Source organism: Nyctibius grandis, chromosome 11 (genome assembly GCF_013368605.1).
Source record: "Nyctibius grandis isolate bNycGra1 chromosome 11, bNycGra1.pri, whole genome shotgun sequence".
NCBI classification, from domain to species: domain Eukaryota; kingdom Metazoa; phylum Chordata; class Aves; order Nyctibiiformes; family Nyctibiidae; genus Nyctibius; species Nyctibius grandis.
Window position 1 is genome coordinate 1168637 of NC_090668.1, and position 15163 is coordinate 1183799.

Below are 15163 nucleotides of genomic sequence, written 5' to 3' on the forward strand. Positions count from 1 at the left end.
TGAAATGTAAATAATTTTGACTGTCTTCCTCAAGGAAGCCTCATTAACGTTTACTTTTCAGAGGACCTTCAGGCTTTTTACAATCCATTATGAATTAATTATTATTAATTAAGTTAAAGCAGACTATATAACCTAAATAAAGTGGTTCTGACAAAGCAGCTGGATGGTAAGAGCGCAACGTGCTTTACGAACTCCCTTTTCCACTTAGCAATTTTAAGCATTTAGTTCCACTTTCTAATTGCTAATATCCATTCTTCAATTACCCGCTGTTTTGTTTCAGATTTAAAAGATTAGAACGCATTGCTATTTTATGATTATGTGATTTGGCTTCTTGCAATTGTTGGGTTTTGGTTTGTGTTTTATCGGTTTGCATATTAAACGTCTGCGAATGGAGGACTTGTACAGGGCTTGAAATGGGGTTTTGCCTTTTGGCATGCGGGGTGGATCGCCGGCTGTTACTCGGATCAACATTTCAAAGACAAAAATCAGTCGAGGCATCATTTCTCAAGCGAAAACACTTAATAAACAGCCTCACAGTGAAGCATCGATGCTCTGCACCAGCTACGTGTTGCATCCAGCCCTTGCGCAGGCCTTACAGCGCTCTGCAGAATGAGTGCGCAGGGGGCCCAGGCCCACCTGCACTGTGTGCCAATGGCGTTGCTTAAAAACACAACCGGGGCCCGGCCTGAGAACAGTTTTTTCTCCCCAAAACAGCCCCTCTGGCGCCAATGGCTGCGCTTGGGCCCTCAGAGGCCCTGTCGGCGTCCCCGGCCTGCCTTGTTGCTAAGCAACGCGCGCTGGGGCCAGCAACCAACAGTAAAGATGGCGCCTGGCCGGCTTCAACCCGCGGCCTTTCGGGCCGCCGTCCGCCCTCGCGCAGGGGAGTGGAGCAGAGAAGCCACGCCCTCAGCAGACATGGCGCCGGCTTGGCTTCAGACGCCCAGTGAACAGAGCCAATGAGAGACCCCCGGAGGGTGGGGAGCAGGCTGCGATTGGCTGGCCGCTGGGATTCAAACCGGAGTGCGGGGCGGTTGGGCTGGGCGGTTAGAGGAGCCGGAGCTCGCGCCGGGCCGGCGGCCCAGGTGAGTGCGCGGGAGCGATGGCTGAGGGGAAGCGGTGGGACCCCGGTGGGACCCCGGGGCCTGGCCCAGGCCGCGGCTCTCCGGTACCGCGCCTCGCCCGGGCTGCGGGGTCCCCTCGCGGGCCGAGGGGAGCTGCCTTCCTGGCGCAGCGCGGGCCGGCGCCCTGGGCGGGCCCGGCGCCGCTTTCCTCAGAGGCCTTTTCCCTCGGAGCTTCCCGGGCAGGGTCGGTGGCTGTGGGCGCTTTGCGGGCTGGCCTTGTTCCTTCACTCTCCCCGGCCTCTGCTGTCGATTTGGGCGTGGGGCTAATGATTGTGGTGCTGCTAATTAAGGCATGAAACGGTAGAAGTGCCCCTTGCCATGAATTAAGCAGACTACAAGGAGCAGAGGAGGGCCTTTTAGTAGAGAGTTTTTCCACACCTTGTAATCCATGTAATATAGAAAGTCCAGAGGTATCTATGTGTCTGTAGAGCCTCTAACTGTGAATAGAGTACTTCAAAGCCTTCCACGGCGGCCTCCTAAGCGTTAAGCTGTTGTGTTGTACTCCTGGCACCTCTCCCAACTATGTCTGTACCCACTTCTAGTGTTAATTTATTAGGCAAGGCTGTCCTGTGTGCCCCAACAACCTCTTGCGTTAGTGAAGTAATTTCTGTGTTGCTGAGCTGGAGACTTTCCTCTTCATTGCTTCTGTTTATGCCGTTGTTGTAACCGTTTGAGGAAAATGTGCTGACTGTCTGAATTTTAAAAGCTATTTGCAGTAGGAGCTGTAACTTAAAATGCAGCTAAACTTAAAACTGTATTAAAATTCCCCAGAACGTTGCTTCTATTTTTATCTTGCGAAGCTCTGAAAACTTGCAGATTTTTAATGGCCTATATAGTGCCAAGTTATTTGTAGACAGGGCATGAGCTGTGTTCTGCAGCCTTTCAGAAGGAGAGTGATTTGGGATCCTTCATCTTGCCTTTGGTTCTGAGCCCCTGTGGTATATGGGAGATTATTTGAAGCAATAAGGTGGGGAGATACACCGGCTCTCTTTGTGGCTCTGCTATCCATAAACTGCGGAGGGGTGAGGATCTTCATTCCCTAGGAAAGAATTTAGATGCACATATATCCATAAAACATAACTCTTAATGTATTTTTGTTTGTGCAGCCTCTAAAACTCGCCTTAAAGTTACAAATCATTAACTCTGAAGCTGATTCTCTTTTCTTTGGGCTGGTAACGCGTTTTCTGTGTGGAGGTGGGAAGAGAGGGCTGGGCTGTTTATTTAGCTCTGGTTTCTTGGCAGGAAGATGGAGACTGCGATGCTGAACTTACGGAGCCTGTACGATCAACTCGTGCGCCAGGCTGAAGTTTTAAGTGAAGGAAACGAATGCCGTAAGTTTTGTTTCTGCGGGCAGCTGAAGTGGGTTGTGCTGTGTTTGCTGTAAGAACATAAACATGCAAACAAACATTATCAGCTGTTATTGAAGCATCTGTTGGTGAGGTCGTAGGTAATAAGACTGCTACAGGCAGTCAGATTTGAGGGATTTTTTTTCATTGTTGAGAAATATGAAGTCACAGGCTGAACTTCTAGGCAGGGCCACATTCTGCTTGTAGCAAGCTGACTTCATCCACCCAGAGTCTCGTGTTCTAGCTCTTCTGGTTGATACTGACACAAAGGACTTGGTCTGAAAAACTGCAAGATCTCATGAACATCTAGAGTGTAGGTGGGTTTGATGAAAGGCCGGCCTCTCCACTCTCCAGTCGGGAGCAGGTTATATTAGGAGATATCTACTGTCAGTGAAAGAAGGGCTGCTGCATCTCTTCTGCTTGCCTGGGTAGCTAAAGATGTATGTGTCTTCTCTCCAGAGTTTATTCAGTTAGCGAAGAACTTTGAAGAGTATCGGAGAAAATGGCAGAAAGCTGAGCATGAGCTTGGCAGGTACAAAGATCATCTTATGAAAACTGAAGCTGAACGTAGTGCTTTGGATGTGAAGCTGAAACATGCTCGCAATCAAGTGGATGTGGAGATCAAACGAAGGCAAAAAGCTGAAACGAACTGTGAAAAGCTGGTGAGTAATTCCTTTATTACCAGTTAGCTCTCTAGAGTGTGGAGACAAGGTGATTAAACTGCATTGATCTATGGCACATAAGGACTGGCACTCATAATAACTTTTTCCCGGGGAGGGAAAAAAACCCAACAACAACAAATTGGCTTGGCTCCTCGTAGCAGCCTTCTGCTTTGCTCTGGAAAAAGGCGACTGATGCTGTTTGGAGCTGTCAGAGCACGGGCTTTGCAGCCATTAGCAGTCTATTGACACGGGTTCTGGGAGCCTATCTGTGTGGTATCTCAAACCCTTCAGATTGGTTCATACAGTAATTAAACACAGTTTATCTTGTGGCAGCTTCTGATATTATCTACCTTCACAGGAGCAGCAAATACAACTGATTCGAGAGCTGCTCATGTGTGATGCATCTGGGAGTATTCAGCTAAGTGAAGAACAGAAATCTGCCCTTGCTTTTCTTAACAGGCCACAGGCTTCTGTAGGGTGTTCAGGCAACAAAAGGTAGGCAAAATAGCTTTTTGTCTGAGCAACATAAGTGTCAAATATGAATCCAGCTGCTTACCTCTGTGATACATCCTGCATCCATATCAACAGAGTTTTACTTTTTATTCCAGTTTGAAATACAGCTCTTCTGAGTCAGTAAGACTGTTCTGGAACGATGGCTGACTGAAAGCCAAACTGATACAAGTTTCTTCTAATTTTTGCTTTTTAGGCTGTCTACAATAGATGAATCTGGCTCAATTCTGTCAGACATCAGCTTTGACAAGACTGATGAGTCACTGGTAATGTAACTCCGAGTTCTAAAGTTTTCCTCCGCTGTAAAACCTTAGGGGTGTGGGATAATCTCTAGAGACCCCTTGTGTTTAGGTTACTGTGGCATTGAACTGGTAGAGCTGATTTGCATTTCTCTGCTGTGCTATTGGCTAAAATTTAATAAAAGTCCTGGCCAGAGGCTGTATGGTATTTACACTGAGCTAACCAGTGTTGTGTATTTCCCACAGGACTGGGATTCCTCTGTGGTGAAAGCTGTCAGACTGAAAAGGAGAGAGAAGCGGGTATGTTCAATTCTTCCCCTTCAAATAGATTCCATTGTTAGCCTCAGCTGACACAATGTCACCATCTGTCATCTCACAGCCACCTATAAGGATGTCTGAGCTACTAATCACAATCAAACTTCAGATGGATGTGCTTCTACTATAATTCAGAGCAGCTGTGTAGATTTAGATTGAAAGTTAATTCTGATGTTGTTTGTCTACTGAAAATGACTGGAGTGGAATTCTGCATATCTTCTTCTGTTGTGGCCTAGAGTTTGCAAGAAAGCACTTGAAGATTATTAACAGCTACCAGATTAGGGGAAAATCATGTAGGAAGTTAATATTTTTCTATTCTGTAAAGGAGCTTGTGCTTGTTCTGGTCTGCTGTTAGTATGCAGTAGGCACAGGTGGGACAGGACAGCCTGAAATCATCACTAGCAGAGTTGGGAAGAGTCTGGGACTTGCTTAGTTGCCCTTTTTTTTGTGTGTAGGTTTTTTTGTTTTGGTTGTTTTTTTTCCTCCTCCTTTCTTTCTTTTCTCTGAATTGGATTATAAAGCTGGCTGGGAAAATTCTTTGAAAGAGCAGTATATTGAGGTCTCCTGATACTTCATGGCAACTTCAAGGTTGAAGAACTTAATACATCTGTGGTGTGTGCAGACAATTGTTCAGTCCTTCTAGTTATACTGAAGTAATATAACACTAAGTTAGCAGCGTACCTGCCTCATAGACAAAAATATCTGTTATCTTTGCAGCGGTCTTCCAGGCAGTTCATTGAAGGCCCACCAGGGCCTCAGAAGAAAACCCGATCGATTGGCTCCACAGTGGACCAGGTATGGTGGTTGCAACTGGGTTTGTGTGCATTTAAAGTAGTCGGTCATATTGCACGCCTGTTCCTAGGGCCAAGGAACTAGAAAATCCCACGTCCTGGCAGTACTGCTGTCAGTAAATGCATATTTCTCATTACAGGGAAATGAATCCATAGTAGCAAAGACAACTCTCATGGTCCCCAATGATGGTGGCCCAATTGAAGCTATCTCTACCATCCAGACCGTGCCTTATAATCTGAAAAGCCGGAGGAAGAGTGGTAGGTGTCATGTCTCCATTTGTCCTAGTCCTGAAGCTACTATTTAGTAGGCCAGAGGCTATCCTGGAGTGTTAGTTAGCTCCCTCCAGGACCTGGGCAGCTGCCTCTGGTTTACAATGCACTTACTTTTAAAGCAAAGGTTGCGGGGGGTGGAGGGTGATTCCATTCAGTCAACACTCTTCTGTCTTTCAGGTCCTTTGCAGCCTTGGAGCAGCGAGTCAAGCATAGGCAGTAAGCAGCTGGAATCCAAATCGGAGACTGATGGCTCTTGCACCCCACAGAACAACGGGGGAGTGAGGCTGCATGACTTTGTTTCAAAGACGGTAGGTCTAGAGGCAGGAAGAACTTGAAAAAGCATCTCCTTTCATTTTTAAATGTGTGTGATACCAAGCTATTGATGAGGAGCTACCAGCCATTATGTTTCAAGTGAATATTAACTGTACTGGCTTCCAGCATGGATCAGGAAATATGTTATACTATATGGTTATCCAGTTTAAGTCCTGCTGAGTTACTACATTGCACTAATCTTTTCCCATCTCTATGCTTTGAATCACTAGGTTATCAAGCCAGAATCGTGTGTTCCATGTGGAAAGAGAGTAAAATTTGGAAAAATCTCTCTGAAGTGCAGAGACTGCCGTGTGGTCGCTCATCCAGAGTGTCGGGACCGCTGTCCCCTTCCCTGTATCCCCACCTTGACAGGCACTCCTGTCAGAATTGGAGAGGTGAGTCTGTAGGGTGAGCCTGGGGCAGCACAGCTGCCAACACATGGGCTAAGGTTTGGTTAGAGTTAGAACGTGCTTAGGCTCCAACAAGTCTGCCTTCTGCAGAAGAGCTCCTGTTGCTCAGAGCTGCAGAAGAAAACACAAATGAGCTTGGCGATGTATCATCCAGTAACCAGGGAAGTGGGTGGTAGGGATGCAATGTTAGGAGGGTGGTGAGTTGTGAACGTTGCAGCTCTGGGTAAGCAATCCTGCAGCGCTGTGCTGATGGATGTAGTGTTGCTGTTATCTGGGCTGATGAAGGAGAAATAATGTTTGTTTTTTAAACCTAGATCTTGCTGTGAATTCTTGAGAGAGTATTTTCTGTGTCTTGAAGATAGAGTATCTTTTTTTTTTATTTTCCCTTCTGCCTCTTAGGGGACCTTGATGGACTTTGTCCCTCCTACTCCTCCAATGATCCCTTCCATCATAGTGCACTGTGTTAATGAGATCGAGCAGCGAGGGCTGCATGAGGTAACAAGAAAATGAGGTGTGAGAGTGCTAATGAAATGGGTTGCGGTGTTAGAGAAAAATTGTTAACCCCAATATCTCTTATTTATGGTGTGTATAGTGCTGCTTTGTGGGTGACTCTGTGAGTGAGCAACAGTGTCTGTGTAGAGTGCTCGGGTGTGGAGAGGAAGTGGGAGCAGAGGAATGTCAGCTTTCTATGTGCAGTTGATATTCTGCCTCTGAACAATGCTTTCTGTTAACAGATGGGCCTTTACCGAATATCTGGCTGTGACAAGACGGTGAGGGAACTGAAGGAGAAGTTTCTTAGAGCAAAGAGTGTCCCTTTGCTCAGTAAAGTGGACGATATCCATGCTGTCTGCGGCCTTCTCAAGGACTTTCTGCGCAGCCTGAAAGAACCCCTTCTCACTTTCCGGTTAAACAAGACTTTTATGGAAGCTGCAGGTAAGGAGTTGCTAAATGACACCTCCAACTCTTTCCCTAGGCTTGGTGGTCACAGGTTTAGCTGTCACGTGAACTGGCAGACCTCAGTGCTCTGTGGAGCCCTCATGCTTGCAGCTGTGCTGATGATGTGCAATATGCTGCTGTGCTGTTTTGGGAGAGGAAAGAAACAAGTTCTAGTGCTCGGGCAGGATACAAAATTATTATGATGACATGTGAAGTTTCTGGATTCCTTGTTTCTCAGGCTAGCTCTTACTGTGAGGGGAATATTGCAGCTGTGCCTCTGGGACCACTTTCTGAGACCTAAACAATTTTTTTCCCCAGAAATTGCTGATGAGGACAACAGTGTTGCTGCTATGTACCAAGCGGTTGGTGAACTTCCTCAGGCCAATAGGGACACCCTAGCTTTCCTCATGATCCACCTGCAGAGGTATGTTCAAATGGACTGGTAGTTCTGAAAGGGGGATGTTGCCACTGGTGCTTTGTCTAATTGGCTTTTGTTGCTGCTTGTGAGCATAAAGTCTTCAATCTTTGAAAAAACCTGCTTATTCAGAGGCTGAAGTTTGTGTGGGATGGGGGAGTTGTATGACAAGGGAAGGGAGAAGCTACATTCTCTAATAATATTTTTTTAATATAGGGTGTCTCAAAGCCCGGACACTAAAATGGACATTACCAACTTGGCCAAGGTCTTTGGCCCCACAATAGTTGCCCATGCGGTACCTGATCCTGACCCTATGACGCTCCTGCAAGACACTAAGCGGCAGCCCAAGGTAGGTCAGCAGAAAGGACTGACCTGGGTGAATGTACCCATTTAAGAATTCGAGTGAATAGCTGGAGGGAGCTGAGGCGATGCCTGTCTGGTGTCAGTGTGCCAAAGCTGTGTGGGGGTTTGTAACATCACGGGTGTCTCTGTAGGTAGTGGAGCGACTTCTGCTGCTGCCTATGGACTACTGGAGCCAGTTGATGATGGTGGAGCAAGAAAACATTGACCCAGCACATGTAATTCAGAACACCAATGCCTACTCCTCTCCACGGACGCCAGATGTTAAAGGTAACCCCTGGGTGCTGCTCTGTTGGCTGTGCAGCTGCTGCATTAAGAATAATGACCCTCAGTCAAAGCTGCTTGCGAGACTGTTGGAGCTAGCCATTCCTGCAGGCTTTATGGAGGAAGAGGGAAGAAGAGCGTGCCAGGAAATACCAGATTTGTCTAGTATTTTTGACAGATGCTAGGGAATGCCTAATGTTCCTTGCATGGCAATGAAAGCTTCAGCTGTCCTCACGTTGCTCACTTCACTGACTCTTCTTTGACAGTGAGCATGCTTGGACCCCTCACTACTCCGGAACAGCAGCTCTCCAAGACACCGTCATCTAGCTCCCTGTCCCAGAGGGTCCGCTCTACCTTCAGCAAGACCACCCCCAAGTAAGTGCCATGTTGGGACGACTGCAAGAGGTTTGGGTGTTCAAGGGGAACTAAAAATAGACTTTTGGGCCCAGTTCTGGGAGCAGCCTGGATTTACCACTCAATCAACTCTCCCTTAATCAGCGCTGCAGTAACAGTGCAAGCTGTTAATAGTTAATGAGCATCATCTTATGGTAGGGAGAGGAGTGCTTTGTTTGGGAGGTGGGTAAAATGTGGGTGAATGACTGCTGGGAAAGGGAGAGTGTTAGACCTCTATATCCCAAATTCAAACCTGATATTTTTCTACTTCTCTTAAACTAGATTTGGGAGCAAAAGCAAGTCAACAACCCAGCTTGGACATCAGGGCAACTTCTTTGCCTCTCCTATGCTGAAGTGAAGCGGACCTGGGAGTTAGTGTCATCCCAGCATTTGCACACCAATATGCATGAGTACAAGAAACGCCATTCTTCTCCGCAGCCCTTGGCAGCTTATGTTAATAAGATGTTTTTCCTTTTATCTTTCAGCTTAACTGAGACTTTTAGTGGGTTTTTATTGTGCAATGTATTTTTATTATCTAATGCTGTGCTGAGTTTAGTATTGGTGAAGAAAGTATCTAGCAGGATTTGCTCAAAGTGTTAATTAAAAACAATAGTGTCAGCTAGAGGAACACACTGACACTTTTGACTAGCATCCAGGCTTCTACCTATATGAAGTGGAACAGTCACACAAGGATTGGAAGTTTTTTTAGGTTTTGGGTTTTTTTTGTTGGTTTTTAACTGCGTAGGTTGTTCTTCACACCCCGACTGAGCTTTGTCAGAATCCAGCCTTCCAAAGGGCAACAGGTCTGTAATTCTCGCCTTGCGCTGCAGTCGTGCAGCCCGGGAGCCGGAGGATGGCACTGTTGCATTTGTCTGATGAGCAACAGCTGAATTAACTGCCAGAGGGACTGTGACTCTTTCTAAAGAAACATTTACTGTGTTTACAAGGGGAAAAATTTTGTAGAGGACTGTCTGTAGATGCAAACCCAAAGGAGTCCTAGGTAGTCTAAACTAATTACTAGCGCTGCTCGTCCTGGTGAGGGGAATGAGGGTAGTTGGTTTTGGGAGTCCCTGCTCTCCCAAATTGGGATATGTGACCTTGTGCTGTGTGAAAAAACTTATGGAACATGTACAGAAGTTTATAACGTGGCTGTTTTTATTGAGCTCTGGAGAACTCCTGACCTGTGCAGTTAAGTAAATCATTATGTTCTATGTGACCTGTGATTCTGAACTCTGGCTTTTTACTTGTGCTACAGAGATTTAACCAGGGCCTGTGTGGCGTTACAGGAGGCTGAGGTGCTGTGCTCCAAGGACTAAAGAACCTGGCAGTCTTTGCAGCTGGGGTGCAGGATCATGCACTGGGCTGTGGCTCATGGGTCCAGAGGAGGAAGGAGAAGAACAATTTTAGTCCCCAATATTGTATCAGGAGGTGAAACAGTCAACGTGGTGGCCTGGGTTGTCTCTCTTCCCCTTGGTTGCAGGGTCTGGACCATGAAGTCCTGTCCCGCCATGTTTGCACCCTAACTCTGACCCGCTGCAGGAGATGGGGCAGCTGGGGGCTGCGGCTCCCCTTCACCAGTGGGGCTGGGGCCCCAGGGTAGGTGGGGGTTTCTGGCCCCTGGTGTTTTCATGCACACTAGATCTCCAAAGGGGAGTCACCAGTCCCTTCCATGTATCTGGATGTAACATGGAATTGCAGCTCTGTGCAGAAAAGATTCAAGTACAGGGAGTAGTAAAAAACATTTAAAAAAAAAAATAGCCCCAAGCAAACCCTAAACGGAGGAGGAAGAAACCATCAACCTCATCATCATACTCCTCCCAGCAAAGAAGAAGAAAAAAACCAATCCATATTGTTTTCTTCCCTCAGGATGCTGGTGAGTCACTGCAGCGAAGCGAAGGATGTAGGGAGAATTTATCGTTAGAGGAATGGGGTAGATACTTTTGTCTCCTGTGTTTATTTCTTTTCTATTACTGACAACCTTTAATAGAAATTGAGTAAGGTGGATAGTAGTTGTTAGCACTGCTGTAGCTGGATGAATGGTAAGTGATTGCTGTATCTTGATTAGACTGAGGCATTAATTAGACTACCAATAAGTTCTAATTCTCGAATCCTCGTGTAAGCATCTTTCTGTGCGCTTTGACTTGCACAAGCTGCTTCTCCCTTGCCTGTCGTGGCCAGGATGGGGCTGTGCGAGTTGGGTGACACAGATGTTTTAGCTCCCTGGGGCAGGAGCTGAGCTGGGCTGTGGGCAGTGCTGGCAGAACGGAGGAGAAATTCAGTGCTCGAGTCCCTCAGGCCTCAGCAGTGATTCTTGGCTCTTTCTCCTGCTAATATTAGGACTGGTTTGAGGAAGATTACGGTTCTGTGAAATAGCTATTAATATCATACAAAGCTTGGATGGAAGTCAAAAATAACAGCAAATGAGAGAACTACTAACCACACAGCCAAACAGGAAGTACAGGCAAGGCTCGGTGTTGTGCAAGATAAACGTCGGGAAGGAAAAGCCAAAGAGCTGCAATAAGATGCAGAGAAGAAAAATACAAATAGCTTTGGAGATAGCTTGGAAACAGCCCTTGGCTCCAAAACAGTTACGTTACATCAAATAATGCTGATCGAATTCTCGGAGCTGATTGAAAGGAAATCCTGGTTTATTGGCCAGACATTTCCCGAGTTTGGAAAAACACCCGTCTGTTGTAAAGTTCCACTGCTGCCTACTCAGGAGCAGGGAGGGCTTGAGCCAGCTTGGTACCCCAACCCCCTCCATGCCTTGAAAATGAATCTGCTTTTCTTCCTCTCAAGTCTGCCCCTTTAACCATAGCAGTCTGCTGGGCAAGGCTGCATGCCTGAGCCCTGGTTTTCATCTCCCTTTGTAATAGCTATTGTACTTGTGATTAACCTATGAGTAGAGATGTGGCATGGTCTGTAGGAATAAATAGTCTTTATAAGACCAAAGGAACTGATTAGGAAATGCAGACAGGCCTGCAGGCTCAGCGTCCTTTATCAAGCAGGAAAAGGAAGAACAAAAATCTGGACTCAGCCTGATTCTTCTTGGACATGGGGAAGGGACTCTGAACCCCCAGAGCTGTCTGCAACATGAAGCAGGAAAGACAGAGCCTGGAAACGCCCTTCTCCTGAAAACGCTGCCTATGGGGTTAGGACATTTCAAGGAGATTCAGCTGAGCAGCAAAGGCCAAAACTAAAAACACATTGAGGTGTAGCAGCAGCATTTCCCTGACAAAGTTTGAGTCCTGGCTGGATATTTAAAGTCCTTTTCTTGTTAATTGCATTTAGCTTCCTTGTTGGCATTGAAGGACAGGTGAGGCTTCTGTGAGCAAGAAGACAGGTATCGAGGAGGTGTTTTCAGTTTCTATTAGACCTTTTCAGATTGTATTTACTCTACTCCAGGCTGTGCTACTTGCAGTTGTGTATGTGGAGGTACACACTCCTCCAGGGAAGGAAGGTGGCAACAGCAGAGTTTTGCCTGTATAGCAATACTTGCACAGAGGCATTTGGTTCATACAGCTTTGTTGGTCACTCTACAAACTCCTGGCCAAGAGCTATGCTGGCACAAGCCTGTGCTCTCCACCTGCTCAGAAGCTAGAGGATATGCAAGGGATTATGGTACCTTTTACTAGACCAAAATCAGTAATGTTTCTCCTAGACAAGGGCTTAAATACTTCAGAGATGCCTATTTTCTTCTACTGTGTGTTCTAAGGCGATTGATTCCACCCACAAGCTTTGCTGCAGGGCCGGGTTCCAGCAGAGGGCAGAGGATTTCCACCCAGGAGCTGCAGGACACAAGGTGGGGGGGGGTCTGCATTGCCATTCTCTCTCCAGCTGGTGAATAAGCAGCTCTGCTTTTGCACAGCTTCTAGATTTCTGCCTCGCAGCTGAATTAGTTTTTAACAATATTCCAATTTCCCTCCCTGCCCCCTTATTTGTGTGAAAAGGACCTATATTGGGAAAGGTGGTGCTTTCCCTTGGGTGTAAACAGGAAGGGAAAACAGAGCAGGACTTTGGAGAGCATGAGCTGCCTGCGGAGGACATCCATCCTTCTTCACAACTGAGCTAGGAAGGGCCCAAGAAAATGACTGGGCAGCAGCTTCACTCCAGCCACTCCTGGTTCCTTCCAAACTGGACAGGGGATGCTCACAAAACTGTGTCTTCCATAACCTGCAGCAAAAGCTGGGCAGCTTCCTCAGCATGCACAGAGAGTAGAAAAGAAAGGAGCTGTTAAGCATTTCAAAATCTTAGGCTGAAATACCTTCCTGAAGCGCCTATCTGTTCTGAATTAATCTATCTCCAAAAATATGAGGATTCGACTGTCTGTTTACAGCTTGGTGAGCCAATGAGGTCACCGCAAAGACTTGATCAACAAGAGAAAAATAATTCTAGAGAGAAGAAAACAGATGATAGCGAGGGGTTCAGTTAACTGCCCTCAAAAACACAGCCCTCCCTGTCTGCTGTCTACGTGACCGCCTCACCATCTCGCACGTACAAAGCCTGTGTCTGCAAAGTGCTGGAAGACACTCTGATACCAACGAACTCCCCTGGCTCCTCAGGGAGGGCTTCTTATCTCCAAGAGCAAAGCCTTCCCTTCTATCAGCACTTAGAGAGACACTCAACTGTCTTCCAACCGCTCTGATGCGCTGATAAGCCCAGAGTATTTGCTACTCAGCTCAGCGAGGCTGGGAAACTCCAGAGCCCCAGGGTCTGATCTAGGGCAGGCAGCTTGGCAGCGGGGAGCAGCAGAACCCTGATGTAATAGTTAATAGCTCTCTGGATCCCAAGAGCTCTCCATTTTGACCCAGCTCATTCCTTGCAAGGGGTTGTAGCCTTCACGCTGTCTCCAGAGACAGGGTAGTGTGGAGCTACCTTGCAAAGGTGGGCAGTAAAAGCCAAAAGTGGCTCTTACAGATGAGCTCCTCCTGCTGCGTGCGGTGTGGGTCGCTTAATTCAGATGGCTCTTAATGCCAGTGAGGACGTGAGCTTTGGGAAGCCAGCTGCTGGTCCAAAGGCACGTCGTCCTACTCTCGTGGCATAAAAGTAATGAGAAATTGTGGTGTTAAGATTTTGATAAGATTGCAGCAGTAATATGTGAAGTTCTGAGCCAACCTCTCAGAGAGCAATGGGAGAAGAAGAGAAGCTGAAGTGATGACAGCCCAACATAATGTGTAGAAAGAAAGAATAATAGCCAGTGGATGATTTAAACAATGTGTTAATTAAAATAATATAGATATTGAAGGACGAATCTGCTGCACAACTTAGAAACAACTAGAACATGGTACGCTTAGACTAGTTAACAGCACCTGTGGGTAAGAGTAGGCGAGAAGATCCTTCCCCAGTGAAATGTTTAGGTGCTTTGCATGGGTTTAAAGGATGTAAAAGTTCTGGAATGTGGCTGAGCTTATAGAAAGTCCCATGGAAACAAAAGAAAAGGGCCCTTGGACATCTGTGACCAGTCGGTTCAGGACAACCTCTTATTCTGTGTGTATCTGAGATGAACCGTAGTTGATTCTACAACTCCTTGGATTCTTCCTTGGGTAGGAGATTATTTCACTGGTCAGTAACAGAGAAATTTCTGTATGTGGAGAGGGGAGACAAGGGAAATGGCAGATCTATGACGAGTCTTTCTCAAGAGAAGCAGCTAATAGTGGATAATGCCAACAAGGTAGAAATATGTCAGCCTAACTTCAAAGGGCGGCTGATCAGATAAGCATCATAATTAATAGAGTGGTAAAGAGGGAAGAAATCTCAATACAGTAAGGAGAGAACAGGCTAGAAAACACTTAGATTCGCTGTGTGCTTTCAGGCCACCTGGGCAAGATTAAATCACTCAACAGGTGGGAGAAACCTGAGGAGAGAGCCTCCACTAACCTGGGGAGGATGGAAAATGGTCAAGAAAAATGCCGAAGTTTTCTATTAAAAAGGAGACTGAAGATCAAGAGAGAATTATGTGGTGTTGGGATCTGGGGAAACAGTGGAACAAGCAGTTAAACACATTGTTTGTCAGCACCTAAAGAAGACGACCGAAGAAGATGAGTAACAGGCAATACTAATTTGGCATGTTCCACCCCTCCCAAGCTAAGATAATTTACTTCTGCAATGATGTTTTGAGCTCTGCACTCCAAGAAGAGGCAGTAAATACAGTTTTATGGCTTTTGACACTGTTCCATATGGTACGTGAACTGAGCCTGGATTACTCCTCTCCCAAACAGAGATGGAACCTGGATATTTCTGCAGGCAAATCTCCACCGTATTGTCTGTTCCTGAAAAATCCCTCTTTCCTCAAATGTTGTGTTTCTCTTGGGACTTCGCTCTCTCAAATGTCAGCATTTGGGGACACAACTCAGTACAACCATGGTGGACACGGGCTTTGTATCTACTGTCTAGGGCTTGGCCAAAGTCTTTGGGGTCACGTGGCACCCAGGTGGCCCACAAAGACTTTTTTGTTCTTGTGTTGTTTTCCTTTTTCAGTTCAAAGTACCTGAAGCCCTGAGAAGGCTGTCAGAGCCTCCCCGAGTGGTTTATTTTTAGCACAGCATCAAGAGCACACTCTGTGCCCTCGGGCATGCCGTTAGGTGATGCGACGACACTTGAAAATATAAAACTCCCCCTTTTCAACAGCTCTTAAACCTGCCCAGACTTTCTAGTGGCTTAATTCAGTCCTTGTGATCGTATTTCATTTGATGGGATTTTATTTGATGTTTCATTTTCGAGACGTTGCTCCCCATGTAAGTATTTATCGAGTCCCTCAACCCCCCCTCTCTAAAGAGCTGAAGTCCTGCAAGCTCTTGCCCTAAAGGCTTTGATCGA

General features: G+C 46.5%; 1 protein-coding gene across 2 annotated transcripts; it reads left to right on the forward strand.

The window, feature by feature from the left end:
* The first annotated feature begins 1045 nt into the window (after positions 1-1045).
* Positions 1046-8712, forward strand: RACGAP1 (Rac GTPase activating protein 1). 2 transcript variants are annotated; one of them, XM_068409794.1, is made up of 17 exons: positions 1046-1082; positions 2364-2452; positions 2927-3129; positions 3488-3624; positions 3836-3905; positions 4125-4178; positions 4911-4988; positions 5125-5242; positions 5435-5565; positions 5800-5964; positions 6379-6474; positions 6714-6912; positions 7234-7339; positions 7547-7679; positions 7825-7960; positions 8221-8329; positions 8630-8712. In XM_068409794.1, exons 2-17 carry the CDS (start codon positions 2368-2370, stop codon positions 8703-8705), a joined length of 1896 nt encoding a protein of 631 aa, XP_068265895.1. In that variant the 5' UTR covers positions 1046-1082; positions 2364-2367; the 3' UTR covers positions 8706-8712. The 2 variants fall into 2 exon arrangements, with proteins under 2 accessions (XP_068265895.1, XP_068265894.1); XM_068409793.1 differs by lacking the exon at positions 1046-1082 and adding an exon at positions 1856-1875.
* The last annotated feature ends 6451 nt before the right edge of the window (positions 8713-15163 follow it).

Excerpts from the sequence above, each read along its gene's own strand:
- RACGAP1 (XM_068409793.1), top strand. The coding sequence starts at position 1,856 with ATGCAGCTAAACTTAAAACT. Across the intron at positions 6,475-6,713 it reads AGCAGCGAGGGCTGCATGAG|ATGGGCCTTTACCGAATATC; the intron begins GTAACAAGAAAA and ends TTCTGTTAACAG. Across the intron at positions 7,961-8,220 it reads ACGGACGCCAGATGTTAAAG|TGAGCATGCTTGGACCCCTC; the intron begins GTAACCCCTGGG and ends CTTCTTTGACAG.